The sequence below is a fragment of the Pseudomicrostroma glucosiphilum genome (assembly GCF_003144135.1).
Source record: "Pseudomicrostroma glucosiphilum strain MCA 4718 unplaced genomic scaffold BCV69scaffold_2, whole genome shotgun sequence".
NCBI classification, from domain to species: domain Eukaryota; kingdom Fungi; phylum Basidiomycota; class Exobasidiomycetes; order Microstromatales; family Microstromataceae; genus Microstroma; species Microstroma glucosiphilum.
Window position 1 is genome coordinate 1,297,755 of NW_020289914.1, and position 24,618 is coordinate 1,322,372.

General features: G+C 57.1%; 15 protein-coding genes across 15 annotated transcripts in view; 6 read left to right on the forward strand and 9 right to left on the reverse strand.

Annotated features, from left to right (window-relative positions):
* BCV69DRAFT_110537 (hypothetical protein) overlaps window positions 1-401 on the reverse strand; it is a 2,329-nt gene extending 1,928 nt beyond the window's left edge. The window contains exon 1 of the mRNA XM_025489075.1: window positions 1-401. This exon is cut by the window's left edge and continues 4 nt beyond it. Within this exon, the coding sequence (XP_025350303.1) occupies window positions 1-249 (249 nt within the window). The 5' untranslated portion in view covers window positions 250-401.
* A 221-nt stretch (window positions 402-622) lies between these two features.
* BCV69DRAFT_280760 (hypothetical protein) lies at window positions 623-1,242 on the reverse strand. Its single transcript, XM_025491724.1, has 2 exons — window positions 789-1,242; window positions 623-709 (listed from the first exon to the last, which is right to left on the reverse strand). The coding sequence occupies exon 1, from the start codon at window positions 1,119-1,121 to the stop codon at window positions 939-941; it is 183 nt and encodes a 60-aa protein (XP_025350304.1). The 5' UTR covers window positions 1,122-1,242; the 3' UTR covers window positions 623-709; window positions 789-938.
* On the forward strand, window positions 982-2,230 carry BCV69DRAFT_110211 (hypothetical protein). The gene has a single exon (XM_025489073.1). It carries the CDS (start codon window positions 1,306-1,308, stop codon window positions 1,948-1,950), a length of 645 nt encoding a protein of 214 aa, XP_025350305.1. The 5' UTR covers window positions 982-1,305; the 3' UTR covers window positions 1,951-2,230.
* On the reverse strand, window positions 2,224-4,031 carry BCV69DRAFT_280761 (hypothetical protein). The gene is made up of 3 exons (XM_025491725.1): window positions 3,464-4,031; window positions 3,243-3,359; window positions 2,224-3,152 (listed from the first exon to the last, which is right to left on the reverse strand). Exons 1-3 carry the CDS (start codon window positions 3,936-3,938, stop codon window positions 2,512-2,514), a joined length of 1,233 nt encoding a protein of 410 aa, XP_025350306.1. The 5' UTR covers window positions 3,939-4,031; the 3' UTR covers window positions 2,224-2,511.
* Window positions 4,032-4,249: 218 nt separating this feature from the next.
* On the forward strand, window positions 4,250-5,580 carry BCV69DRAFT_245858 (hypothetical protein; the record flags this gene model as incomplete). Its single annotated transcript, XM_025490179.1, has 2 exons — window positions 4,250-4,588; window positions 4,663-5,580. The coding sequence occupies 2 exons, from the start codon at window positions 4,250-4,252 to the stop codon at window positions 5,578-5,580; spliced, it is 1,257 nt and encodes a 418-aa protein (XP_025350307.1).
* A 72-nt stretch (window positions 5,581-5,652) lies between these two features.
* BCV69DRAFT_245829 (Metallo-dependent phosphatase) lies at window positions 5,653-6,645 on the reverse strand (the record flags this gene model as incomplete). The annotated part of the gene is made up of 2 exons (XM_025490178.1): window positions 5,653-6,357; window positions 6,451-6,645. The coding sequence occupies 2 exons, from the start codon at window positions 6,643-6,645 to the stop codon at window positions 5,653-5,655; spliced, it is 900 nt and encodes a 299-aa protein (XP_025350308.1).
* Window positions 6,600-7,246, forward strand: BCV69DRAFT_110600 (hypothetical protein). Its single transcript, XM_025489076.1, has one exon. The coding sequence runs from the start codon at window positions 6,694-6,696 to the stop codon at window positions 7,147-7,149; it is 456 nt and encodes a 151-aa protein (XP_025350309.1). The 5' UTR covers window positions 6,600-6,693; the 3' UTR covers window positions 7,150-7,246.
* A 297-nt stretch (window positions 7,247-7,543) lies between these two features.
* On the forward strand, window positions 7,544-9,214 carry BCV69DRAFT_244846 (DUF803-domain-containing protein; the record flags this gene model as incomplete). Its single annotated transcript, XM_025490131.1, has 3 exons — window positions 7,544-8,268; window positions 8,343-8,499; window positions 8,594-9,214. 3 exons carry the CDS (start codon window positions 7,544-7,546, stop codon window positions 9,212-9,214), a joined length of 1,503 nt encoding a protein of 500 aa, XP_025350310.1.
* Window positions 9,215-9,632: 418 nt separating this feature from the next.
* BCV69DRAFT_245255 (TFIID-31kDa-domain-containing protein) lies at window positions 9,633-10,393 on the reverse strand (the record flags this gene model as incomplete). Its single annotated transcript, XM_025490144.1, has 2 exons — window positions 9,633-10,189; window positions 10,294-10,393. 2 exons carry the CDS (start codon window positions 10,391-10,393, stop codon window positions 9,633-9,635), a joined length of 657 nt encoding a protein of 218 aa, XP_025350311.1.
* Window positions 10,394-10,830: 437 nt separating this feature from the next.
* Window positions 10,831-11,607, forward strand: BCV69DRAFT_244670 (hypothetical protein; the record flags this gene model as incomplete). The annotated part of the gene is made up of 3 exons (XM_025490123.1): window positions 10,831-11,043; window positions 11,158-11,298; window positions 11,473-11,607. Coding segments are annotated over 3 exons (489 nt in total), but the record flags the coding sequence as incomplete, so codon positions are not given.
* Window positions 11,608-12,960: 1,353 nt separating this feature from the next.
* BCV69DRAFT_110651 (phosphatases II) lies at window positions 12,961-14,886 on the reverse strand. The gene is made up of 2 exons (XM_025489077.1): window positions 14,291-14,886; window positions 12,961-14,186 (listed from the first exon to the last, which is right to left on the reverse strand). The coding sequence occupies exons 1-2, from the start codon at window positions 14,607-14,609 to the stop codon at window positions 13,114-13,116; spliced, it is 1,392 nt and encodes a 463-aa protein (XP_025350313.1). The 5' UTR covers window positions 14,610-14,886; the 3' UTR covers window positions 12,961-13,113.
* A 699-nt stretch (window positions 14,887-15,585) lies between these two features.
* BCV69DRAFT_280767 (hypothetical protein) lies at window positions 15,586-20,470 on the reverse strand. Its single transcript, XM_025491726.1, has 2 exons — window positions 20,011-20,470; window positions 15,586-19,935 (listed from the first exon to the last, which is right to left on the reverse strand). Exons 1-2 carry the CDS (start codon window positions 20,259-20,261, stop codon window positions 15,891-15,893), a joined length of 4,296 nt encoding a protein of 1,431 aa, XP_025350314.1. The 5' UTR covers window positions 20,262-20,470; the 3' UTR covers window positions 15,586-15,890.
* A 219-nt stretch (window positions 20,471-20,689) lies between these two features.
* BCV69DRAFT_280768 (NAD(P)-binding protein) lies at window positions 20,690-21,843 on the forward strand. The gene is made up of 2 exons (XM_025491727.1): window positions 20,690-21,371; window positions 21,461-21,843. Exons 1-2 carry the CDS (start codon window positions 20,767-20,769, stop codon window positions 21,696-21,698), a joined length of 843 nt encoding a protein of 280 aa, XP_025350315.1. The 5' UTR covers window positions 20,690-20,766; the 3' UTR covers window positions 21,699-21,843.
* On the reverse strand, window positions 21,666-24,375 carry BCV69DRAFT_280770 (hypothetical protein). The gene has a single exon (XM_025491728.1). It carries the CDS (start codon window positions 23,958-23,960, stop codon window positions 21,921-21,923), a length of 2,040 nt encoding a protein of 679 aa, XP_025350316.1. The 5' UTR covers window positions 23,961-24,375; the 3' UTR covers window positions 21,666-21,920.
* Window positions 24,046-24,550, reverse strand: BCV69DRAFT_110731 (hypothetical protein). Its single transcript, XM_025489078.1, has one exon. The coding sequence runs from the start codon at window positions 24,413-24,415 to the stop codon at window positions 24,131-24,133; it is 285 nt and encodes a 94-aa protein (XP_025350317.1). The 5' UTR covers window positions 24,416-24,550; the 3' UTR covers window positions 24,046-24,130.
* Between the last annotated feature and the right edge of the window lie 68 nt (window positions 24,551-24,618).

A 24,618-nucleotide genomic window follows, 5' to 3' on the forward strand; every position in this document is an offset into this window, starting at 1 on the left:
TTCTGCGGCACCGTTCATCCAGGAGTTCTGAGGAGCCATAGAGGCAGTATCTTCTGCGGCACCGTTCATCCAGGAGTCCTGGGGATCCATGAAGGCAGAATCTTCCCCGACACCGTCCATCCAGGAGTCCTGGGTAGGCGTGAAGACAGGATCTTCCCCGGTACCACCGGCACCAGAGAGGGTCTGATCGGCCGACGTGTTTGCACCGTTCTGACCAACGTATTCGTCAACGTCGAAGATGTCAGACATCTGGACCGTGCCGGTGTTGGAGAGATCCCTAGACGGACAACAGGGGAGACAGCCACCACAAGTCAGCCGTTATGCTCGTTAGCATGGCACCAATGGGCTCTACATTCAAAGACGAGGAAGGCAGCCCTGCGACAAGGCAAGCAGAATGGATGCAAATCATATCGGTAGGCTCGCGGTGCACCAGCATCCAATGCTGATTCACCGCGGCCAAACGGGCTTTAGACCCTGGGAAGGACAAGAAGACAGCAAGCACAGACAAGACAATTCTCGAAACAGGAGGAAAGCATGGCGAAACCAAGGAATGCTTAAGAAAAGCTACGCGGAGAGGCACGCAGGCGTGCAGAAACTCCGGCGCGGAGCATCCGCGAAGCAACGGACGAGACTGCAGCCATGGTCAGGACACTTACATTTTTTCTACAAGAATGGTTGAAGATGCTGCACCTGAGCGCAAGTAGCACCACTGGACGAATGGCAGGCGGATGGATGTCAGTTTGACAGCACACAAGGCAGCAGTGCGGGCGTACCAAGCTACTACTCACCTGCACAGAGCGGTCGAACTTTGTAAGAATAAGCAAGATAGAACCACTCAAAGATGAGTGGAGCAGGCGGATGTAAGTGAGAGAGTGAGTAAGGTGAGTGAGTGAGGGTGGTGGGTGGTATCGGGAGCATAGAGGGGAGAATGGTGCCCGTCATCCTTGTAAAGGAGATATCGGAGGCTCTCTAGTGGCTGCCGTCAGCCAAGTTGGGGCGGGAAGGGGGGGAAAGGGGACCCTACAGCCACCTCTGAGACCGTGAAGAGGAGGAGCAGGGCAGGCCAAGGGCAATGACGGCGGCGAGCAGGGAGGGAGGGCCAGGTTGGCAAGCCCACGCATGGCATGATCACGGATCAAAGACACGCTCACCGAGTGCACCCTTTCGCTCCTGAACAGTACACCAAGTTTTTGCGCACACCATTCTCGGTCATTCTTTGGCGTTTTGGCATAGTCCTATCGACAAGTCCGTACGGTGGGCCAAGCTAGGTCGAGCCTGGTACACCAAGCCAGTACGAGCAAGAGCATGCTTGCTCCCTATCGAGGATTGCTAGAGGGGGGCATGGACGCGGGTGGTACGGGGAGCGGATGCATTTTCTCTCTTCGAGGCCATCAGAACGTCAAGTACTTCAACTGCCGCCAGGGCCACGCGCCCGCCTCGCCCCGCCTCGCCCGGCCCGCTGCAGGCTCACCCTGCCGCCCACACCGCCAATGCCTCCTCCAGCTTGCAGGCTCCACCAGTACCATGCATGCTCTGTCTCATGAGTCACTGGAGGACGAATCAGTAGAGATCAGTGCCAACGTCGAATCAGTGCGCGAAAGGCTCGTGGTCGCTTTACACGCCTTCTGGCAGGCAATGGAGAAAGCACGCTGCTTCCTGCTGCCCGCGCTCGCGGCTGAGGGGAAGTGCCCGCCTGCCCCCTCCTCCCTCGTGCTGCTCTGCCCCACCTGGCCTGGGCTGTGCTCGCGCACTGCGAGGAGTACATTCGTACAGTGCGCTGTTTCACCCTGGAATGGGCTGTGCCCAGGCCTGCTAGCGCAAAGATTACCAGATCTTCATCCCAAGGAGCGGAAGGATCGGGCGTGTCCGAGAGGGACCCTCCTTCCTGCTGCTGGTACGAAAAAGAGCGAATGGCACACTGGAGTCCGGGACAGAGCCATTATCTGCTAGGTGGATGGCGAGGGTGGCCATGACGTACGTCTGGGCGCTATGGCACTAGGGAAGATTCTAGGACAATGCTCACACCTGCTGGCTGGGCAGTCGAGTACGCTGTGCTACTCCTCGAGCTCTCGTCTTCCTACGACAGGATGCTCCTGGGTAGGTGTAGCCTGTGCGAGAAGCCGTAGTCTGGCACGAGGCGGAGGGCGCTGTTTTATTTGGGTAGAGGTTATCGTGGATGGGTGGATAGCGAGGACGATCACACCATACGGATGGCCCTCGTAGCAATGTCAAATATTGAATGCAATTACAGTACGTCTGATACGCTGGTATAGTGAGAGGCGACGATGAGGACAGCACAAAAGCGCCTGTGCCTGGCAAATGGATGCTCGGCGCGGTGGGCGGCAGGATATTCGTACGCGGGCGTCATTGGTAGCGAGGTTGGACTGGCCATCCACCATCCCTCCTCCTCTCCCCTCACCTTCTCCGTCACAAGAGCTACGATTTCGTTCTCCCCGTCACCATCTCCTCTCTGCCATTCGCACTTCTCCTGTCCCCTCTGTTCGTGCCCCGTCAATCTGGCGAGGGATACATCATTTCATTCAGCACCTCAACAAAGTCCTTTGCTACCTTTCCAGCCTCGATGCACTTCGTCTTGAAGTCGCCCGGCTTCTTCGGATCATCATTTGTCACCTCAAGATCGGTGAAGTTGACAGAGATGCACATGCTCTTCAGTCTCAGGTAGTGGATCTCTGGATGGCTCTTGTCTACGCCCTTGGGAGCACTCTTGAGCTGGTCTCGTGAGCCCCAGAGGGAACCCTGCACTCCTTTCTTGGGATCAGGCTTGGGAGCACCGAACGTACGCACAAACTCCTTGGTGCTCAAGACTTGCTTGAGTCTCCTGAACTCCTGGGTGTCGTTTTTGATGTGCTCGCGGATCTGATTGACCAGAGGAGCTGGAGGATCCCACAAGCCAGCATGGAAGCCCGTCTGACCATTGGCTCGAACGACAAGATGGTAGCCGGCATAAGGACCCTTGCGGCCTCCCCTCGAGAAGGTAGCCATTAACGTACGCTTGTAGGGCGTCTTGTCATTCGAGAAGCGGATATCTCGATGGATGCGATACACCATGTCCTTCGCTGGCAAGAATGGGACTGTCTCATCCACATCGTCCATAAGGGTCTCGAGGAAGTTGCTCACAAAGGAATCCCAGTCTGAAAGGCGGCAAGAGTTGGTGGGAGTGACATGGTGAATCTGAGAGTGAGTGATTTGCTGTGTGCTCTCTGGACTCGCTCAATTCTCACCTTCCTTGACCCATTTCCAGACCTTCTCGTGGGCGTGGAACCACTCCCGATCATTGTAGACGGGATTCGCCAGGTGAGCCAGGAAGTCAATGACGGGAAAGCCAACCTTTCCAGCTTCTGCGAGAGAACGGAATCCATTTGGGTATCGAGGTCAGCTGCTACTCTGGGAGGCAAAACAAGCCCGAAGGCTCTCTGTGCAGACAAGACGGCCAGCCACTCACGATGCTTTTGACTGGGCGCAGGAGCTAGCTTGGTCACCTGCAGTACACCGTCTCCGTCCACCGAACTACCGTCCTCCTCTTCCTCCTCATCTGAGTCCTGTTTGCGCTTCAGGGCGCCGCTTCGCCCTTTGCCATTCGATCCGACCAGGCCAGGGGCCGCTTTCATCCTCTTGACAGGCGTAGCAGTCTGTGACGAGGTACTCCTTCCTCCCGCACTCTTCCTGCCACCGACTGCAGCTCCTCTCTTCCGCTTTGCGGCTGGTGGGGTATCCTCCTCATCCTCGTCAGCGCCCTCGGACGACGCCCCTAGCTCTTCATCTTCTTCTTCTGCATCCTCTCCCTCCTCGGTATACGCTGAGTGGGATGCGCTTGACTCTCCACTGTCGCTCTCAGCTCCTTCGCTCGGGTCGCTGTCAGTTTCAGCCTCGGCGAAGCGCCGCTTCGCCTGCGCAGCCGCGGCTCTACGAGGAGGCATGGCACTGGCAGAGACTTCAGAGACTGTGTACCTTGTCTATGTAGTCGGTGTGTTGCCCGTACGAAGCTCTCTGTGATGCTGTGAGTGTTGAGGTCAGCCCTGGCGGAAGGACCGACATCGATTGTCTCCGCCTCCACCTTCGGGGCAGCTGCGACGTCTCCGATGCGCCGGCGAGGTGTGGGCCTGTGCACAAATCTCATGGTTTCACCTTGACTGTACTCCCGACTAAAGGACAGATACGAGGAGGCTGTGCTCCTCGGCATCCCCCCCAGCGAGTACGACGAGGCTTTGGGGCTCGCCGGCCCGAGTGTATGCTACACCATCGTACAGGCTCCTCACGAAGGACGACGCTGCTGCTGACCTTGCTCCTCTTCATCAGCACCGCCGTCCTCTTCTATATTCGTGCGCGCTGGTCAAGGCCAATCCCAGCACATCCCTTCCCAGCATCTGCCATTCTCGATCAGAATACGGTGACATCAAGCACCGGTGGCGCAATAAGCTGTAACTGTACAGCACCGAAGATGCCCGATCCAGGCATCTTCCCAGGCGGCAAGGCTCAGTCCAAAGAGGGCTGGAATGTCCTGCCAGCTGTAGATGGAGCAAAACTCGATACGACGACTTTCCGGGTGGGCAGTGGGACGCTGGTGAGTGTTTTTAGGGTCTCACAGACATACAACAGCGCAGCCAGCTGATACATTGCACTCTCATTCTCATGCCTTCGCAGACGACGTACATCACCTCATCCTACGACCCCCGACGCATCAAGCGAGTCGTAGTCATGATCCACGGCCTCTCTCGGACTTCATGGAACCAGCAGCTCTACACTTCTCTGGCCCTCGACAAAGCTACCCAGAGCGGCGCAGTCTCCCGAGACGAAGTCGTGGTACTGGCCCCACACTTCTTCACCGGCAAAGACGCCGGTGCTTTCCCGGCTGATGCGCATGGCAAGCCTCTTAACGATGTACTGGTCTGGAAGGGAACCGAGTGGGCAGATGGAACGCCTTCGAAGTATCCGAAGGGATCCAGTGTAGGAGCTTTTGACGTCCTGGACGCCGTCATCGACCACTTCCTCGACCTCAGAAAGTATCCAAATCTAGGTACAATCGTCATCGGTGGATTCTCTCTCGGGGCCCAGCTCGTCACCCGCTACTCGACCTTCCGCCCTTCTAACGCTGAGCAGGACAGTCGGATCAGCTACTGGGTAGGGGCTCCCAATTCGTTCTTGTACTTGGACCGTTCCCGTCCTTACCCGACGGAAAGGTATCCGGACTTCAACGAGTACAAGTACGGTCTGGAGGGCTCGCTACCGCCCTACTTGGCTGCCAAGAGGGTCGTGCCTTCTCTGCAGGCCTTGGCGCCGAATCTTCTCAACCGGCGGATCAGCTACTGCGTGGGGTTAGGAGACCTTTCGGCGGGATCTGACGTTGGGCCTGCTGCAGTACAGGGCTCCCACCATGTCTCCAAGGTGCAGCACTGGGTCTCAGACTACCTGCCCTTCCTTCCTGGATCGACCGGCTCTAGAGGTGTCCTGCCTCCTCGGTCAACGGTGGACTACATAGATGGTGCTTCGCATCAGGACTGGAAGGTGCTTCAGAGCGAGTGCACAATCAAGCGGCTTTTCTTGGAGAATCCGAGGAGGTGAAACGTCTTTTCCCCAGCTTCTGTGTTTTGTGAATGGTATATATTGTACATTGCACCCGAGCGCTCGCAGCGACTACCATCTAGGTCCTCCCATGCCTGCTCCTACCCCCATCTCTGCGCTATACCCACCTCCACTGCCTTCCCTGCCCATACCCGGCCCACCGGTGGCAGAAGGAGCGTCCATGTTCTTCCTGTACTCAATCTTCTCCACTTTTACCTCGCCGTTGATGAGTTGGTAGACGTAGGACATGATTGTCGGCCCTTGAATGTCCAGAAGCACGAATGAAGGGATGGGATCTGGGTATGCCTTTGCCGGCTTCGTCGGCGCAGAAGCAGGGGTCTTGTCCTTTGAGGCAGTCGAGTCTTGAGTCTCCTTGTCGGTCCTACCATTGGCCTTTGCCTCCTTGCTCTGCTCGCCCTTCTTCTGCTGGTCCTCACCACCGCTACCCTCCTTCTCAGGGCCACTCACTCCTTCCGTCTCCTTCTCCTCTGTTGCCTCTCCTCCCACCACCCCCTCTTCCTTCTCCTCGTCCTCCACCACAGGCCAAACACTACACCAGGCCCCAGTCGCACTTCCCGGATCTACAAAGAACTTTCCTCCACTCTCAAATGCCTTGAACTTGTGAGTGGAGCCAGAGACGAGGACGTCTACGTCCATTGTCGTCGCTAGAGAATAGAGGAGATCACTGTCCCCAATGGGAAGGATTTGATGACCGTGGATTATGCCGAGTCGGAGGGGTGGGTGGTTGACGATGAGGGTTGGCGGGAGGTGGGGTGACTGGCGAGGGGTTTGGGAAGGGAAAGAGCGAGAAGCATTGTCAATCTCAACGTCGTTCAGAGAACACTCGCTGCCCTTATCTAATCTACTCACCTCATCAAAGTCTCCCCGCACTCCTCTGACATCGGGCGCAACTGTCCTGAGGTAGTCCCACGTCTCCCGGTCACAGACGTTGCCAGTGCAGATGATCTGTTGGATCTTGCCCGGTACGAGAAGCTTGCGGAATTTCAGTGGAAGAGAAGAGGCTCTGAGAGGGAGATGTAGATCCCCCAGTAGTAGGACCAGCATCGTATTAGAGATAACAGGGGAGGGCGGGAGACGACGACGACGACGAAGATGATGGTGAGGGCGAGGTGCAAGTGTCACTCGCGTTGGTTGCCTGCATGGGCCAACGGGGCGCAAGCCACCCAATGGTCGCCTTGGGTGTGCATTGCTGGATACGCCTGGTGCTCCCCCCGATACTCATTCACGGATCCACACCTCGCACGATCCTCGGATCAATACAGCCTCGACAGAAGAACGTGCTTTCACCATTCTCATCTGTGGTACCGGACCTCGTCGCATCTCACCACTGCCAATCCTGCCCGCAAGACTCTTCTGGAAGCGGCCACCTCTGCCCAAGCTCAACAAAACAAGGCGAGGCGTTTCATTTTCCGACCCGGTCAAAGGGAGCGAGCAATCGAAGCCATTCAAATTAACCTCAACACATCGCTACCTGCCATTGGTATCCCTCCGTCCTCAAGCATTACCTGGATCGCACCCCTCGTCCCTCCCATCTTCGTCTCATCTTGACGATCCCCCACAGTGACCTCGTCGAGCGCAGGCAGCTTCACATAGACACGTCACCTCCCTGTCACACGAGCTGGCTTAACCTTTCCTCTTCTGGCCTGCCCTCCCGCATTCATCTTGCAATCCAGTCTCTGACCAAGGACTTGTCCATCTAATACCCTCTCTAGAGCATTAGTCTCGACATTGCATAGGAATCATGACTTCGCGGCGGCATCGATCCGCTCTCGGCAGCGCTAGCCTAGCGGCAGTGTTGCTCCCCATTCTTGCCACGGCACTCTCTCTAGCATCCTCAGCTGCAGCATCACCCACAACAATAGCCCCTTCACTCGCCGAGAGGGGGCCTTATCCGACTGCCTCTCCCCTCGCCTCACCGGCGGGATTCACCGGAATCACAACAATGGGCACGCAGAAGCTCATCGGACTCACACTCGCCATTGGCTCCTCATTGGCCATTGGCACTTCCTTTATCATCACAAAGCGAGGGCTCATGGATGCAGCAGAGCGAGGGGGGCTAAGCAATGCCTCTGACGCTCATGCCTACCTGCAAAACCCCATTTGGTGGGCAGGAATGGTGACCATGATCGTGGGAGAGGTGGCCAACTTTGCCGCATACACCTTCGCGCCTCCCATCCTGGTCACTCCGCTAGGTGCATTGAGTGTGCTGATTGGAGCCATTCTGGCCAGCTTCATTCTGAAGGAGGAGCTGGGTAGATTGGGAAGGGTAGGCTGTACGCTCTGCCTAGTGGGGACTGTCATCATCGTCGTCAATGCCCCCGAGGACAAGGATGTACAGACGGTAGATGAGATTCTCAACTATGCCCTGCAAACGCCCTTCCTCGTCTACTGCCTCTTTACATTTGGCTACTGCACCTGGATGATCTGGCGCATCGTACCAAAGTATGGCAAGCGATCTCCCCTCGTGTACCTGAGCATCTGCTCATTGGCCGGATCCATCTCCGTCATGAGCGTCAAGGGCTTTGGAGTCGCATTGAAGCTCACTTTTGAGGGCAACAATCAGTTCACACATCCATCGACTTACTGCTTCATGATCGTCGTCATCGTGTGCATCCTAGTGCAGATGAACTACTTCAACAAGGCCTTGGACCAGTTCAGTACCAACGTGTAAGTACTGAGGGAGAGCACCAGTGCGCGCAGTGCAGTGATTGACAGAACTCTTGCCTCTCTCCTGCCCTTAGCGTGAATCCCATCTACTACGTGATGTTCACTACGTCGACAATCTTTGCTTCGTTCCTGCTGTTCCAAGGCTTCAACACAAACGGAGCGGCACCGGCGGTATCCCTCCTAGGAGGCTTCGTAGTCATCTTCATGGGCGTCTACCTGCTCAACATGAACGTGAGTATTCGGGGTTCCACCCCCAGACAATTCTCAAATCAGCAAGAGCGGTGTGTCTGACCCTCCCCCTCTCTCCTTCTCCTGTTGCTCTCAGCGCCTTGTGGATCCCGTCACCCAACAGCCTCGTATGTCCTTTGTCACCGGCGAGGGAATCTCCGGCACAGGTCGCCTATCAGAATCTCGAGAGAGGCTCATGAACGGCATGCACGGGCGGAGAGGCTCTTCCATCCCTCCACGAGCCTCCAGCAGCGGTCTAGGCCGAGACAATGAGTACTGGGCAGCTGCTGCCACCGAGGGGAGTGGTAGTGGTAGAGGCCACGAACGGACAGGCTCGAATGGCCATGTCCTCTTCAGCGCCTATGATGGAGCGGATGACGATAGTGCCGAGTCTGGCAGTGGGATTGGGCTTGCACACATGGGCGGCGGTAGCGGCGGTAGCAAAGGCAAGACGACTTCGTCACTGCTGAGAGGGGATGAAGATGAAGACTCGGAAGACGGCATGGACTCATTGCCCTCTTACACCAGCCATGGAGCTGGCGGTGGTAGCAATGGCAGGCGGATTCTCCCAGGGAGTGTAGGGGGTGCACAGCACAAGAGGAGTGCTAGTCTAAAGAGTGTTGTGGGTACCAATGGGAAAGTGATGAGTGGGGCAGCGGCTAGTAATGGTGGTGGGGCATTGGGAGCCGTCAAGACTGGGGGCAGTGGGTCGAGGTAGACGTTGCAGTAGATGGGGACATTCTCCTTATACGGGAAATGCATACTCTGTGGCAGCCTGGAAGTAGTGCGACAAGACGGAGTGGGCTACTAATGGGTTGGATGACAGGCAAGGATCTCCACTCTCTTCCCTCTTCTCCTCCTCCTCCTCCATCACACTATACTCTTCGGATCAAGGATCCGGTAGTAGAGCGACAAGGGCGGTCGAAGGGCGAATTCCTACCTCGTCTACCCCTTGCACGTCTAGCCTCTCATCATGTATCTTAGCACGCCTTCGCTGTTTCCTCCTTGTCCAAGCAATTCATCGTCATACATTGCTGAATACCCAAGAATGGCATCAACGGTGCATGGAATAGTCTTCATTGTGGTATCCTGTACAAAAGCAACCATTTGTCTTTGGGGGTGGGAGGAGATTTCCTCTAGTCGTAGTCCTCATCCTCGTCCAGACTTCTCTTTACGCCTCTGCTATCTATAGCTGCACCACCACCACCAGCGCCAGCTGCATCTTCCATTGTCGCATCTTCAGGTAGAGGTCCGTCTTCTGCGTCTTCTTCTCCCACCTCGTCTCTTCCTCCTCCAGCGCCTTGCCCTTGCCCTTGCCCTTGCCGTGAGTCCCCTGCCTTGGCACTTCCTTCCACTTCCTCTCCTTCCTCGTCCTCCTCGTCATCATCATCATCATCATCCAACTCATCCGGTACGATACCAAAATTGACTCCCGTGAGACAATGCTCCCTCGGCGGTAGTCTCAAACCATACCGATCGCTCACCGGCGGCAGGGGGTAAGCATTGAGCGTTGTAGCCAGTGAGAGGAGGGTAGTCTTGGCTGGTTGTTGGATGAGGGAGTGGGAAAGGTTGGATTGAACGGATAGGAGGAGGTCTGCGAGGGAGATTTGAGGATTGGAGGAAGAGGAGGAAGAGGAGGAATGGGCGTGCGAGGAATAGACGAGGGCGTCGGAGAGGATCGTGTGGATGTAGCCTGTGGGAGGAGAGGAAACAGCAGACGGTCGGTCAGTAGGCACACCCACTGTAGTGTCGGTGGTCGAGCAACCTTTGACTCTCATTCCGATATCTGATACTCACGATTGGCCCACTCGAGGAGCATCATCTCCACCCCGGGCTCAATGTCTTGGATTCCCATCGAGGCGATGATGAGGGAGATCAAGCGCGCGTCCTGTGGCATCTGTGAGAAGCGAGCAGCAGCGGCTGCGCGACTTGCGCCTTGTGCTGCTGAAGTGGAGCCATTGGGGGCAGCCATGATCAGAGGTGATGGTGGTGAGTAGGAGTCAGTATAGGTTGCCAGGCGAGGGATGGTTGGGTAGCGAGTGGTAGGTGGGTGGCCTGCGTGCGTGCCTGTGCCATTTGTGCTTCCGCTCTCTGTGCGGCGCATCAAAAGTCGCTTGATCCGAGCCCCCCACCAAAGAAGCGGCATTGCATTGGAATGAACAATCGTACACTTCACCATCATCACTCGTCGCTACCATCCATTGCCATACACCCGGAGGGAGGACAGTAGAGTACCTCGTCGTCTGTACAAGACACCTTCCCGGTCTCTGTATGATGCAGTGAGCCATCGCCGTAGCCGCCCACCCTCCCGTCATGTCCTCAATCCCTCGTCGGATGCGACCGGGCAACAACTTCAACTTCGACTCGTCCACCACTTCCTCCAATGCCGCCTCCATACCACCCACACCAGATGGAGCCACCTTTCGGGATCTCCTCATCTTCGAGGAGCGTCTAAAGCAGAATGCTGCACGGCTGCAGCGCCGCAAGCACAAGTATCAGGGGATCCTCCTCCTCCTCTGCGCTGCTATCCTACTCCTATCCTACCATGTCCTCCTCTTCCCCAAACCTCAACACACCCTTGTGCACTATGCTCAGCTCGTATCACTCGTGGTGTGCGGCACTACTGTATTCCTCTTCTTTGCAAGTGGAATGTATGCAGAGAGAATCGTCGCCGCAAATCGATTTGTACCTCAAGCCAACAGGGCGCTCAGGCCTTTCAACATGTACCTCAACACCCGCAGACCGCCGGCAGGGGACAGCTGGCTCTCCTCTCTGCCCTTCATCAAGTCAAACGGCTCAGCAGTGGTAGCGGACAGTACATCCGCAAGCTCAAGTTCATTAGCAGCATCCAAGTCTTCACACTTCCCCGCCTCGCCCTCCTCTACCTCCCTACCCGGAGGCCCCACTACCCGCCTCGTACGAGATGCCCCCGATCCAGCAAATCCCACCGCTCTTCCTCCTTTGCGTCGCCTGCAGATTCAGCCCATTCCCCCTTCCTCAAACCCACGCGGAGAAATGATCTTCTCCTCCAAAGTCTCCCTAGCCTTTCGCGAAGGGTACGAACGCTATCGGAACGTCTTTGAGAGGAGGAGAAAGGAGAAGTTGGACGCGGCAGATATGGAGAGTAGAATGAGGTGGAGGTGGCGCAGGTGGTTGTTTGCGCTACGAGGGGGTGGAAGAGGAGGTATAGCTGATTCCCGGCAATTTGCTGGCGAGAAGGGGCTGGAGGCAGGAGCAGGAGGTGGTGGTAGTGGACTTGGCGCACCCACCAGCACTCGCAGGGCCGGCGGTGGTCCAGGGGAGAAAAGTAGCGCGACTGGTGGAACGACCACGACTTCTTCAGGCCGGACAAGGGGTGCTTCCTCGAGCTCCGGACAGGGCAGTGGCCACAAGAAGAGCGCAAGTAGGCACCATCCGCACCGTTCCCGCACGAATTCCTCGGCATCAATCGCTTCGTCCACCGCTAGCTCTACACAGTCCTCTGCACATGGGCATGGGAGCGACTCTCCCTCCTCCATTTCCACCAAACATGCCGGCCTTTCGGACAATGTCGGCAGTGGGAATGGCGATGGAAGCGGGCGAGCTGCCTCTGCCTCGACGTCGACGAAGCGCAAGTCAAGTCCAAGGAGAAAACACCGCGATGCGCCTCCTGCCGGCTCCTCTTCTCTCAGAAGGAGCAATCGTGCTGTGGATGTTGCAGACGAGCAGGATGAGGAGGTAGCAGAGGTAGCAGAGGGATCGGAAGGTAGAAGAGGAGGAGAGGGAGAGGGCCAGGGCGAGTCAGCTATAGAGCCAGACCCTACCAAGGTGGCGGACGAGGGTGATGATAGGGGTGATGCCGAGGCGACACTGCGGGAACCTGCTCCTGCTCCTGCTCCTGCTCCTACTTCTGCTGTCCTTGCTACGACTGCTGGTGCCAGTGCAAGTACACAAGACGAGCACGGTCAGCAGCAGTCCACCTCCTCTTCAACTTCATCTTCATCCTCGGATGAGGAGGAGGATGACGAGGACGAGGAGGTTCTAGTCGATCGCTCCCTCGTAGACCTCGACCTGGATCTAGGGAGCGCATCCCTCCTCTCCACTGCTTCCCTCCAGGAGTCAAGCGACGCAGCCCCAGGTGCAGTCGAGGAGAAGGACATGGCAGCACCTACACCACTGAGGAAGGATGGACTCCTCAGTGCGGACAGGGACTCTACGGTCAGCGCCAGTGAGGGGAAAGAGGGTGAAGGGTGGGTCGAGGTGAGACGGACGGGGAGTAGTCGAAGAGGGGCCGCAACAGTTGGGAATGGCAGTGGTAGTAGCACGAGCTAGCACGAGACGTGGGACGTGCCTGTGGCTACAAGACGAGACCAGCTAGAGTGGCAATCACATGTGCACATGCGTAGATTCGAGATGTGCGATGCGATGCGATGCGAGTAAGGAAGGATGGCCGGTCGATCGATCGGTCTGATGCGATGCTTCCTTACACGCAACGTGAGGTGGACTTTTTCTGAGCCGCTTCTACAAGTCCCCCGACCTTTGACCTTTTCCCTCCTACCTCTGCCGCTCCATCCTTGCCTCTCTTGCTTCTATCCTTCTATTCTCCCTTCTTTCCCTTCTCCCCCTTCCTCTCCCTTCTCACGTCAATCCCCTCCTAACCCTCTCAATTTCATCCGCAACCATCATCGCCTGCTGCGGCGTAGTGATCATCCCATACCTCCTCTCTCTCAAGTACCTCCACAAGATCAAGACAATCTTTTCCGCCGGATAAGCCCTAAGTGTAGGTTCATGGGAAGAGGCAAGCGCCCGTGCCATCATTCCTGCCACGAGTGTGCCTGTACGCCCGATTCCCGCAGAGCAGTGTACCCAAATGGGAGGAACGGGGGAGCTAGAGGCGGGACAGAGACGTCGTTGGGTATCCTGTACTAGGTCTACCAGTCGACAAAAGTTCAGGCTAGAGTCTGCACCCCCATCTGCCCAGGCGTCGACGTGCAGCAGAGTCACGGGCCAGCCTGACCCGTCTGGATTTGCCCGATTGACTGCAGTGGGAGAGTGGTGTGGACCGGTGCCTGTGCAATCGTAGAGGGCATCGACGTAGGATGCGAGTGGTGCTGGTTCCCACTTTTGAGGAGGACGGATAAGGAGATCCCGACGGACAATAGTCCAGTCCTTGTCTGGCTGATGGCTACTTTGATGGGAGCTCCGTCTACTATCGCTACCACTACCGCTTGAACTACTACTGCCAGTGGCATGCCCCGAATTCTTGGTAGTGCTACCGCTACCGCTGCCGCTGCCACTAGCACCAATGGCTCGATCCATCAATCTAGCCGCAGGCGGCGCAGTAGTCCGAGCCTCTACTTCGGACTGCGTGTCCGAATCAGGCTTGGTCCGTGTGGTATGCTTCGTCTGCCTCACTAGCTCCACTTCCCATCCATCTCCAGCATCAAAGGGCTGCTTACGATGATCAGGCCAGTACTGGTGAGACTTGCGTACCTTTGTCATCCCATATGCATCGTATACTGGTGTGAGGTTAACGACGAGGCGGGCGCCAGAAGAGAGAAAGTGGTGCCAAAAAGTGGAAAAAGTATTTGGGAGGGGAGCTTGAGAGGCTACAAAGGGTTGTAGGGTCTTGATGTCTTTCTGAGGAGCCCAGGCTAGTGGTGGAATTGTAGAGGCATTGAGGTAGGGCTCGGGGAGCATTGCGTGGTCCCCTAATGTATGGCGTCGCAGAAGAGATTGCATCGAGGCGTCAGATCACCAGACTCTGGGTTGACCAGAGAGCAAGTCTGAGATATTCGTGTCCGGCTGTACTCACAAGGTCTGACATTAGCCCACCTGTTGTGTTCCCCTCCTGCATCACCCTTCTGATAGGACCACTCCCTATCTACCTCTCCCTGCATCCTCTCCTGTCCAATCCCCGCCCCAGCCAGTCCAAGCGTGGCAAGCAACTCCTTTGCCTCCTGTTTAGCCGCCTGCGCCTGCTTCTTCTCACCACGCCGTTGCAGCTCCCAGTAGGATTCTCGAAGCGAATCACATTCGTCAAAGACTTGACGGGCATGCTTGAAGAGGGTTTGCGCATCCGAATTGGGCGGTGGAGCCGAAAAGGCGGCTGAAGAGGAATGACGGGGTGTCATCCTGCTCCTTGCCCTTGCCCTGGCGCGAACTTGGGCCTGCGACTCGGCTTCGGCTTTGGCTTTGGCTTCGACTGCGCTGAGCCTAGCCTGATGAGAGGTGAGGGGGAGCGATACGAAGGTCCGGTGCTGAGTGGGACGTTGGAATGCCTTTGAGGTACGGAGCAAAAGGGACAGCTTTATACGAGAGGACCACCTAGGTCGGGGTATAGCTACCAATGTCGGACTACGGTAAACGTGAGCAATGAGTGGAAAGGGGGACACGAGCACTGGTGAAGAGGATAGACAAGGCAAAGGAATAAACGGGCAGGGGCGAGAGGTTTCGGACACGGGAGGGAGAGGGGCTAATCCTTCTTGTTGTCTTCCCCCCCTTTACCAGTCTGGCTGTCCTCTGATGTGAGCACTCAATGGCAATGGCATTTGCAGTTGCAGTAATTGGATTGGGCGTAGCGTCATTGCCATTCGAGTGATTCGGCGTGTGTGAGTTAAGCGATGCCGTCAGTCAGAGAGAGGGACACTACAGAGGAGGAAAGATAACCTCCAGCCAACGCACCACAGGAACTAAGGGACGACGAGGGTGGGAAGCGAGGTGCAGGTGGCGGGTAAGGCGGAGCAAAGGTGGAGTGAGGGACGTCTGCGATCAGGGCCACTGCTCGCGCTTCCCGACGTCGGAGTGGCTGAGTGGGATGCGCGTGGCATCCCTACGCAGCTTCGTCTAGATGCCGAGGGACAGAGTACCAAGGAACGCCTGCTGTTACTCACTGTCCTCCTCTGCCCTGCCCACCTCGCCCACCTCCTCCCCGATCACTCCCAGCTCAGATTCGCCACCCACAAAACGCCCAAATCCCGGCCGGCCATTTTATCTGTGGACATCTGCTGAGTATGCCTCCACGTGGAATTCCACAAGCGAGCTTCGCGATGACCTCAGGATCAGATCCACATGGGCACATCGCAGCGAACAGGTAAGCTCCAAAAGGACCGAGGGGTACACATGTAATTGCCGAAGACGGAGTCGGGAGTTACATGGTGGGAGATATATGCAGGAGGTGTGAATTGCGAGGACATGTGGCAAAGGGCGTAGCACCTGATTCGGCATGCAAACCACAGAAGACTAAAGCACAGCAGGGGAAATGTCCACTCCGCACAACGGTAGATGAAGAAGGGGTGGGGGAGTGATTGGAAACCTCAGCATTCAACCCAGACAGAAGCAACATGCAATCTCCGAAGCTGGACTCCAATCTGGACCGGAAAAGCCGCGACAGAAGACACCGCTTTACCTGGGCATCAGGGGCGATGATGACTCCCTTGCTGTTGTTGCTGCTGATGACGAGCAGCAGCAGCAGCGCCAAGGGCCAAGACGGTCCGGCGAGCATCCTGTCCATTGGGACCCAGCCTACCGTTTGCGGCAGGAGCACCTGCAGCTGATGCTGCTGCAGGTCCGGAGCGAGCAGGTAGTCGATAGCCCGGCCCTCCGATGTTCATCCTCTCATTGTACGAGTCAATTTCCCACTGCTTCAGACCGTCTGCTCCGCTCCAATTTGCACTAGAGCTCCTGGGCCTGCCTATGCGAGCTCTAGCAGCAGCCGACTCTGGGGGCATCAGCGTCTCCAGATCAACTGTGCCCTGAGGAATACCAAAAATTAGGTCCGCGTCCACTGCTTGCTGCGCCGCTAGAGCCTGCTGCAGAGCATCACCCTTGGTCCACACTGCAGCTCGTGCACGACGGGCCTGAGTCGCTTCATCCTCGGAGTCCGAGTACTCCGAGACGATACTCGGCAACGACAGGTCGTCATCATCCAGCTGTTGTGGCAAAGGCGACGGTGGGACCGGCTGCACTCGGTGCTGCTGCTGCTGGGCAGATGCAGCTGGTCGAGCAGGCTGTTGCGAGGGGCCTGCGCCGCCAGGTCTCTGTGACTGTTGGAAGGGATTCTGCTGGGAGAAGTTCGAGTTTTGATGAGCCATTCCTGGACGCGAGGGTCCGGTCTGCTGTTGAGGGCGAGTCGGGCCATTCATCGCTGGCTTCAATGGCCGAGGCTGACCGTTTTGAGCAACAGAAGAGGACACGCTGCTGATTGGTCGGATACTCGAATTACCCGATACGCCCTTTGCAGCTCCGTTGAGGGTCGAGGCAGCCTGTTGCCTTGGCAAAGTCCCTTCGTCCCTCTCCTTCGACAGACGGCGCTTCTTGCCGTCAGCATCGCCAGGAACGCCCCCATTCGCGTTTGTTGGAGCCACCGAGCTCTTGAGCTTCGCGCTAGGGGCAGATCCAGCATTGGTCGAGGCAGCCCCATACTGGCCCATCAGACGAGCCTTTGCAGGCTGACCCAGAGTGCTACCTCCTCCTTGCTGCTGCTGTCCTGGTCGCTGAGTCTGGGATGAGGAAGCCTTGGAAGCCCGCTCCTCTTCTTCCCTCGACCGCTTCTTCCTCTCCTTCTCGCGCTCTTCTTCAAGCTTCGCCTTCTGCGCAGCGGCTCTATTCGCCATTGCCTGTTTGCGCTTCTCTTCCTGCTCTTTTAGCCGGCGCTCCGCTTCCTCTGCTTCCTTGCGGCGAAGTTGGTCAGCGCGTATGACGCTTGCCGGCTTGCCTACCCCTCCGCCAAGGGTGGAGGCTCCCAGTGCAGGAGCAGCATGTGGTTCTCGAGGTGCTGTGGAAATAGTGACGTCTTTCTGTGCTGACACAGAGCCAGACAGAGTACGGCTCGTCTTAGGTTGGAAACCAGTGCCTGGTGTGGGACCACTGGCACCGATCACGCCAGGTAGAGCGGCACCGTTGATATTGAACAAGGACTTGAGCTTGTGACCCCATTGCGACGCTCCTGGAGCACCTTCGCCTGCCTTGGCTGCATTGGGCGCCGCCGTGGTACCAGTAGCAGGCTTGATGACTGCTGTCGAGGCAGCAGACGAGGTTGCTGATGCCGCGCCTGGCGCCTTTTTGCCCTCCAGCTCCTCGAGCGTGAATTCGTCATCATCGCCGTACGTATCTCCAGAGTCGTTGTTGCCGCTGAAGTAGATTGCGCTCTTTGTATTCTGAGCTGAATTGCCCTCTGAGCTCGTTGCACGGCTCTGAGAATGTGTCGTCTGAGCAGCAGCGCTCAAAGGTCGCATGACTTTGGTCGTCTTGCCGTCCTCGTCTTTGTCGTCTGACTCATCGTCGGCATCACCCTCGTCGTCCTTCAGGAGCGAAGTCTCATCGTCATCCTCGTCGGCTGCCAGCTGTGACAGCTTAGGAGAAGAAAGTACGTCTTTGGCTGCTGAAGATGGGGATGCTATACCAAGCTGAGCTTCGACCGCCTTGTCCTCATCGACAAGCGCCTTCGTTCGGGTCTGTTCCTCCGTCACGCCAGGCATTCCAGAAGAGGCAGCAGGCGCGGCTTTGCGATTTTCTTTGACAGGAGAGTTGAGCGGAGTCGTGGAAGCAGGGGGAGGGTTGCTCTGGCTCTCTGGGGGATTTGACTTCCTGGGCGATGTGCGAGTCGGCTGAGCCTTGGCTTCCCACTGTCCGCGAAGTGAGGCAACGCTTGGCCCACTGGGGCGAGGAGGCTTAGCAGCGCTCGTTGCAGGAGAGGAAACGGCAGCTGCCTCCGCAGGAGCAGCAAATGATGGGGCAGCAGCTCGGCCAAGGATGGGGCTCGAGAGGCCCCTTGCTCCGAGTCCTACCACGCTCGTGTTTGTTGATTTCTGGAGGCGAGCAGACTCGAGCTTTGTACGGAGAAGATTTGAAGTCGTAGGGAGCTTCGCTGGCTGAGTCTTTGAGGCCGATGCGTTTGTGGTCTTGGCAAAGCCGGAAGCCTGGGTCAGGTCCTTCTCGCTGCGGTCTGACAAGGTGCGGGCAAGCTTCGGCGCGGGCGGTCGCGTTGCCGCTTCGGCCTGGCCCGCCTCATCTCCATCTTGGTTCATCTCCTCACTCTTGCGCTTCGAGCCGGCAGAACGCTCTGGCAAGGCAGCGCTCACTGATGGCTTTGCCGCAAGTGGTTTCGCAACCTCTCTTTGCGAGGGCGCCTTGACTCCAAGCATTGCAGCTGCATTGGCTTCAGTATTCGCCTTGGTGCCGACCATCGAGTCGTCCTCGTCGCTATCTTCCTCTTCACCCTCGACACCGTTGCTGCCCGATGATCCTGTGGTCTGGGCTTTGCGCAGACTCTTGTTCAGGAAGCTACTCTTGAAGCCAGCATTTGCTGGGGTGCTCGAATTATGAGACTGTAGTCCGTAGCCGAGTGACTTTTTGGAGCCGCCAAAAGATGCTAGCGTTCTCTTTTGCTTAGGAGGAGGGGCAGGCGTGGGTGCAGTTGTAGTAGCACCTACGCTGCTGCCGCTATTGGACGATGACAGCAAAGAACCTGAGCTTCCGTCTCTTGTCGACTGGGTCATCTCTATTGTCTTTGTGACACTCTCTGCGGGAGGCGCGTCCTTGTTCTCTTCCGCCGAAGAGTAGCTCTCATCGGAATCCTGCTCGTCATCTTGAATCGGTGCAATGCCTTCCTCTGCCAGCATCCTGTCTAGCAGCTTGCCAGTGTTCTTCTTCCCGGTAGGAGTCGAGGCTCGAGGCTGCTCGGTCATTGGGCCCTCGGCAAAGGTCATGTCCACCTGCATACTCTCGTCCGCTACAATGGGAGAAGGTGGTGATGACGGAAGCGGTGCAGCTTCCGCTGTCGCTGCAGGCTCGGGCACGACCTCCGCCTCTACCACCTTTGCCTTCGCTTTCGCCTTGCCTCTGCCCTTTGGTTGTGTCGCAGGAGGGCTTTGGTCAGACTCCTTTTCACTTGCGCTCGTCTTCGAGGCAGCAGCGACTTCCTTCTTCTTCTGCTCCGCCAGCTGCTTCTTCGTCAACTTAGGAGGCGCTTTCGCTTTCTCCTTGCTCTTGACTTGTGGGGCGGGTTCAGCTTCGATCTTAGCAGCAGCCAATTCGACTTCATGGGCTGCTTTCGATTCGGGCAAGGCAGGAGGAGTTGTTTCGACAGCTTCACGCGACTGTTCTGCCTTTGCCTTCGCCTGCAGTAGTTTAGTCTGGAAGGGATTGGGCAGCTTTGCGATCTGCGCCTTGTCGGCACGACTACGCGTACCTCTGGCCGCGCCTACGCTATGGCTCGAGGCATCGGCCACTGGCTCAGCCGGGGCGGAGGCCTTGACGTGTTGGACAGAAGCATTTTCCTTGTTTTCAGCATCATTGAATGGATCAGAGGCAATTTCTTTCGGCAGCTTGCGCGACACTGCCCGACCCTGAGCGCGTACATTGGCGGCTCGCTTTCGTGAGGGTGTTTTGAGCATCTCACCAGCGATCCTGGCGGCTTGAGCGCCTCGCTGATCGCGGCTGCTAGCAATGTATTCGGTACTGGTGAGGGAAAACACAGTCTGGAGAGGTCAGCCACCTTTCACTACCTCTCATGTTGTCTCGGGCTCAACTCACGACCACTGTCTCCGGATGTCCTTGGCTTGGGCTAGCATTCCCTCCATCCAGTCTGCCCCCGTCGACTGCGCGAAGATGTCAAATGCGACGAAATTGGGTACTTGTCTGATGCCATTGATGTGCTGTAGGAGATTCAGCTCCATGAGTGGATTGATGGTCGACTTTGAGGTCGATGCTTGTGAATTGGACGAGGAGGCGACGGCCGTACTGGCCGCGGCGCCCCGTCCTCCGCTAGCGGATCTTGGAGCCATGTGTGAGCGATGAAGGGGCAAAGGAAGGTGGGAAAGAGGGGTTGATGACGATGTGGTGGACGGATCGCGGCCGTGTTGGGTATAATATGTCCGTGTCAGACTTCCGACATGTAAAAATTCGTATCCAGAGTGGTGCGAGGTGAGTCGATGATGATATCGGTGATGGCTACGAAGTCGACTGTCTCGGACTGGTTTCGCCTGGATGATTGCTTCGATGCTTGATTCGTTCGTCCGTCCGTCCGTCGTGCGCCTGGAAAACAACACCTGCCGCGCCAGACGAGGCGAGGCGCGTCTGCCCACATGTCACTCGCTCACCCGCCCTCGCAAGCCACGCGGCAATGAATGGCCTCCCCCGCATGGCCTTCCGCATGGATGCCGGACCGGCTCTCGCACCACCCGGATACGATACTCACCCTGCCTCCTCCTTCTCACTGTCTTCCTCGAGCAATTCGTTCGTCTCGTTCGGTCCCCATCCTCTTTTTCCGCAACCCATTCCCTACCAGCCATGAAAGTCGCCAACAAGCTCTTCTTCATCTTCGGCGGAGCATCCGGTCTGGGTGAAGCCACGGCCCGCCTCCTGCATTCCCAAGGTGCCTACGTTGCTATTCTCGACCTCAACGAGGACCTAGCTCAGTCGGTCGCCTCCTCCCTCAATACCAATCAAGAAGCCACAAAGATGTCTTCTGGAATGGGACCGACAGAGAGAGCCTTGCATGCAGCGGTGGACATCTGTGATACCGAGAGCATAGAGGCGGCTTTTGCGCTGTGTGATGAAAAGTGGAAGGACGTAGAGGTCGGCGGAGCAGTGGTGGCTTCCGGAATCGGCATGGTGGGCAAGACGTTGGAGAGGGACGGCTCACCACACAATCTCGACGTATTTGAGCAAGTCATCAAGATCAACCTCACAGGAAACTTCAATGCATGCAGAATGGTTGCTGCTCGGTTGGTTAGGGATGTGCCTAAGCCGATCCCAGCACCGACCGAGGAGACGCCTTGCAGGGGAGTCATTGTGACTGTCGCTTCGCAGGCCGGACTGGAAGGACAGGCAGGTCAAGTAGCGTACGCCACGAGTAAAGGAGCCATTGTCAGCATGACATTACCAATGGCCAGGTGAGAGTTCGCCCGATAGCATTTCCTCCCACTTGCACCTGTATTGCTGACTCTTCTCCGAACCTGTTCCATGCTCCACGTCCATTCAGAGATCTAGCCTGGTACTCCATCCGGACCTGCTCCATCTGTCCCTCCATCTTCGAGACGCCCATGTCCGTGCAAATGCCCCAACGCGCCCGCAAGAAGACGCTCGCCACCACCGAATACCCTGCTAGATTTGGTAGGCCAGATGAGTTTGCGCATGCGGCTGTGAGCATCATCGAGAATGACATGATGAATGGGATGAATCTGAGATTGGATGGAGCTACGAGGCTGGCGAAGCTCTAAGTGAGACAGGAAGAAGCGGGTGGCTCTCCCGACGTGTCTTTTCGAGCCCTGCTTTAAGCAACCCCTCGAATGTATATTACGCCATGACAAGCTCATCACGACTGTTGTGAAGGTCAGAACCTCAGAGCTGTATATACATTATTCCATTTGTTCGCAAGAGTGTGGGATGAAGTGCAGATAGTAGTGCTCAGCTCTCTGCTCCCCTCTACCCTCATCTGACCTTCACCACTGAGACGGACGGGCAAGCGACCCTCTCGCACCCTGCAGGTACCTCCTCTTCTCCCGATCATAACTCCCCGAGGCGCCACCATCAGCTGCCGAGCCGGAAGACGATACGGAGGCCGAGGTAGACCCAGCAGGTTGCTGTACTCCACTGTTGCTATCTCTAGGACGAGCGCGCAGCGTAGCGTACTCTAGGTTGAGGTCCATGAAGCTGTCGATGTTGCGGAACTGAGAGGTATCCGAAGAAGGCGAGGAGCGATGCAGATGCCTGTCCCTGCGAGTTGGCGAAGATGTAGAGTCGGCGGGTGCAGCACTCGCAGAGGAGGACGACGAGGGGAGACTGCTCGACGAGGAGACACGAGTCAGGCCTTCTTGACTAGACTCGCCTGCAGTGCCTGTGGTCTCAGGCTGCCCCTCTGCCCGAGCCTCTGTCTTTACCTCTACTTCTGTCTGGGGCTCTGGTTCCGAGGCTGCTGTCTCTATGGCCTGTCCAGGCAGACAGAGCGTGCTCTCTTCGATGACACAATAAGACCCTGTCCCTCCCTCTCCACCGAAGCTTCCAAGCCCGCGGCTGTCAGACTGGTCGTATTTGCACTCAGCGGCCTCTTGGGGCTGCATCTCGCGCGTCTTGCCTTTGGGGTCCTTATGCTTGGGCAAAGGAGAGCGGTCAAGACCCTTGCCAAGAGCAATCTCCGAGCCGGTGCTGGTTGTCGCCAGGTCGCTAGTTCTCACGCGAGAGCTTTTGGCGGGCTGACTGTTGCTGGAACGACACTTCATCTCGCTGATGATCCTCCTCGAGTCTTCCGCAGCCTTCTTGGCAGCTCTCTGCGCCGCCAATGCCACTCGCTGACTGGGCGATAGCTCAAAACCTGAGCTTGCTGGGAGATGTGGCTTGCTTGTTAAGGCTGACTGAGTGGGGACTGATGTGGGGCATACGAGTGGACTTGGCTGTGGGGAAGCAGTAGCCTCAGTCCCCGATGGGATGACAGGGACGGGTTGTGGAGCAGACCTCGATGGACCTGCCACATTCGGACGTTCTGCAACATCGACTTCACTAGCTTTGAGGTAGTCACTCAGAACCTGCTCCTCATCAACATCACTATCGACCAAAATTGCCAGACGCTGGTTGAGCAATTGAGCTTCCATAAACCCCCACTGGTCCTCCAAAGCCGGCAGAGCGACTCTTGCACAGACACTCATTGCGTACCAAAAGCACTGCATCAGCGCTGTTAGCTGATACTGAAGTGCCAGGAAGCATTCCAGCATCTGCCAGTAATCCGGGTTGAAGGGCATAGCGGGGTGCAGAGTCAAGGCTCTCCGGAGCAGGATGCGGGACGGTGCCCAGGCGAGTCTTACGAGGTTCCTGAGGCCATAGTATAATCCGGCACGAGTGATGAGGCTAAAGGTCGCTGCTTGCCGGGCTTCAGCCAGCGACTTCGCCTTCTGCGCAGGCGTGACAGGAACGTGCTTCACCTCCTTGCGTGTCTTTGCAAGGTACCAAGCTTGGAAGTTGCGACGAAGCGGCAGCCTCCACGAGTCTCCTAGAGCCGTCACGGCGAGACAGGCAAAAGGAGCCCAGACGCTGCCGAACCCGTGGAATATTGGTTTGACAGGGTGCGCCACACCCTTCAGGGGAGCAGGACCGCTCACAGCTACGATGCCCAGCATGAAGTGTGTAGCTGGAAGTACCGAGGCTGCGATCACCGAGGAGACGAGCCAGAGTGCCAGATTGGGGAGCATTGTCACGAGCTCGTTTGCGATGTACCGCGGCAGCTTGCGGGCGAAGGCAGCGAGTGTCCGCTTCCCTCGTTGCACGAGAGAGAGCTGCATTAGATTCGGAACTCTCTGTAGTGAGCTATTCGCCAGAGGCACCAGAGGCGCAATGGCTAAAGTCAGACCGACGGCCATGGCCGTGGGAGGCACACGCCGGTACGATGCTTTTGTCGCCGCTGCCACGGTCAGGCACAAGATTACGGCGCCGGGATCTATGAGCTGTCGTGCCTTGGGTGGAGCCATGTGGTCTTTGCTTGACTTGGTCATCGCGAAGCTGGCTGAACAAGGGGAGAGTAGAGGGCGAGGGCGAAGCTTAAGATGTGTGGGACACGAGCCAGGAGCGTGCAACGTAGCAATTATCTTCGAATTTTGTCCTTCTCTATATGAGCTGCTCAGAGCAGCGCACCGATCCCTCCCTCATCTCTTTGCAAACCAGCCTACCGCTCCATAAGTGTGCGGGCCCGTTCCGACGCGCATCGTCTTGGGCAAAAAGGAACAAGGGCCGGAATGATAGACGGATGAGCTCTCGACACCGCTTTCCTCTCCACTGTTCCTCTGCTCCCCTCACATCCTCCCCACGAGGTCATGTTGCTCCTCTCTTTCGGCCCGAGCGTGATGAAGCGGGCGCAAATCAGCGAGGTGAACAAGGCGCGACACGATTGGGGACGCAGGCGCGGACAAGGTATCGATCGACTCGACTTCCGACGTCCAGCCTTGTGCATAGGCGCGGGAGGCCCGAGCTCAGCTCAGCTCAGCGCGCCGTGGAGGACGACGCTTGCAGCTCCAAGACTTGCCTTGCTTCTGCTCTTTTGAAACAAAAGCCAAAGAGACAGACAGGCAGTCGAACAAACAAACAAACAAATACTCGGCAGAGAGGCAGACGCAAGTGGAGCAAAGCAGATGAAAGAGAAAGTCTGAGGTCTCT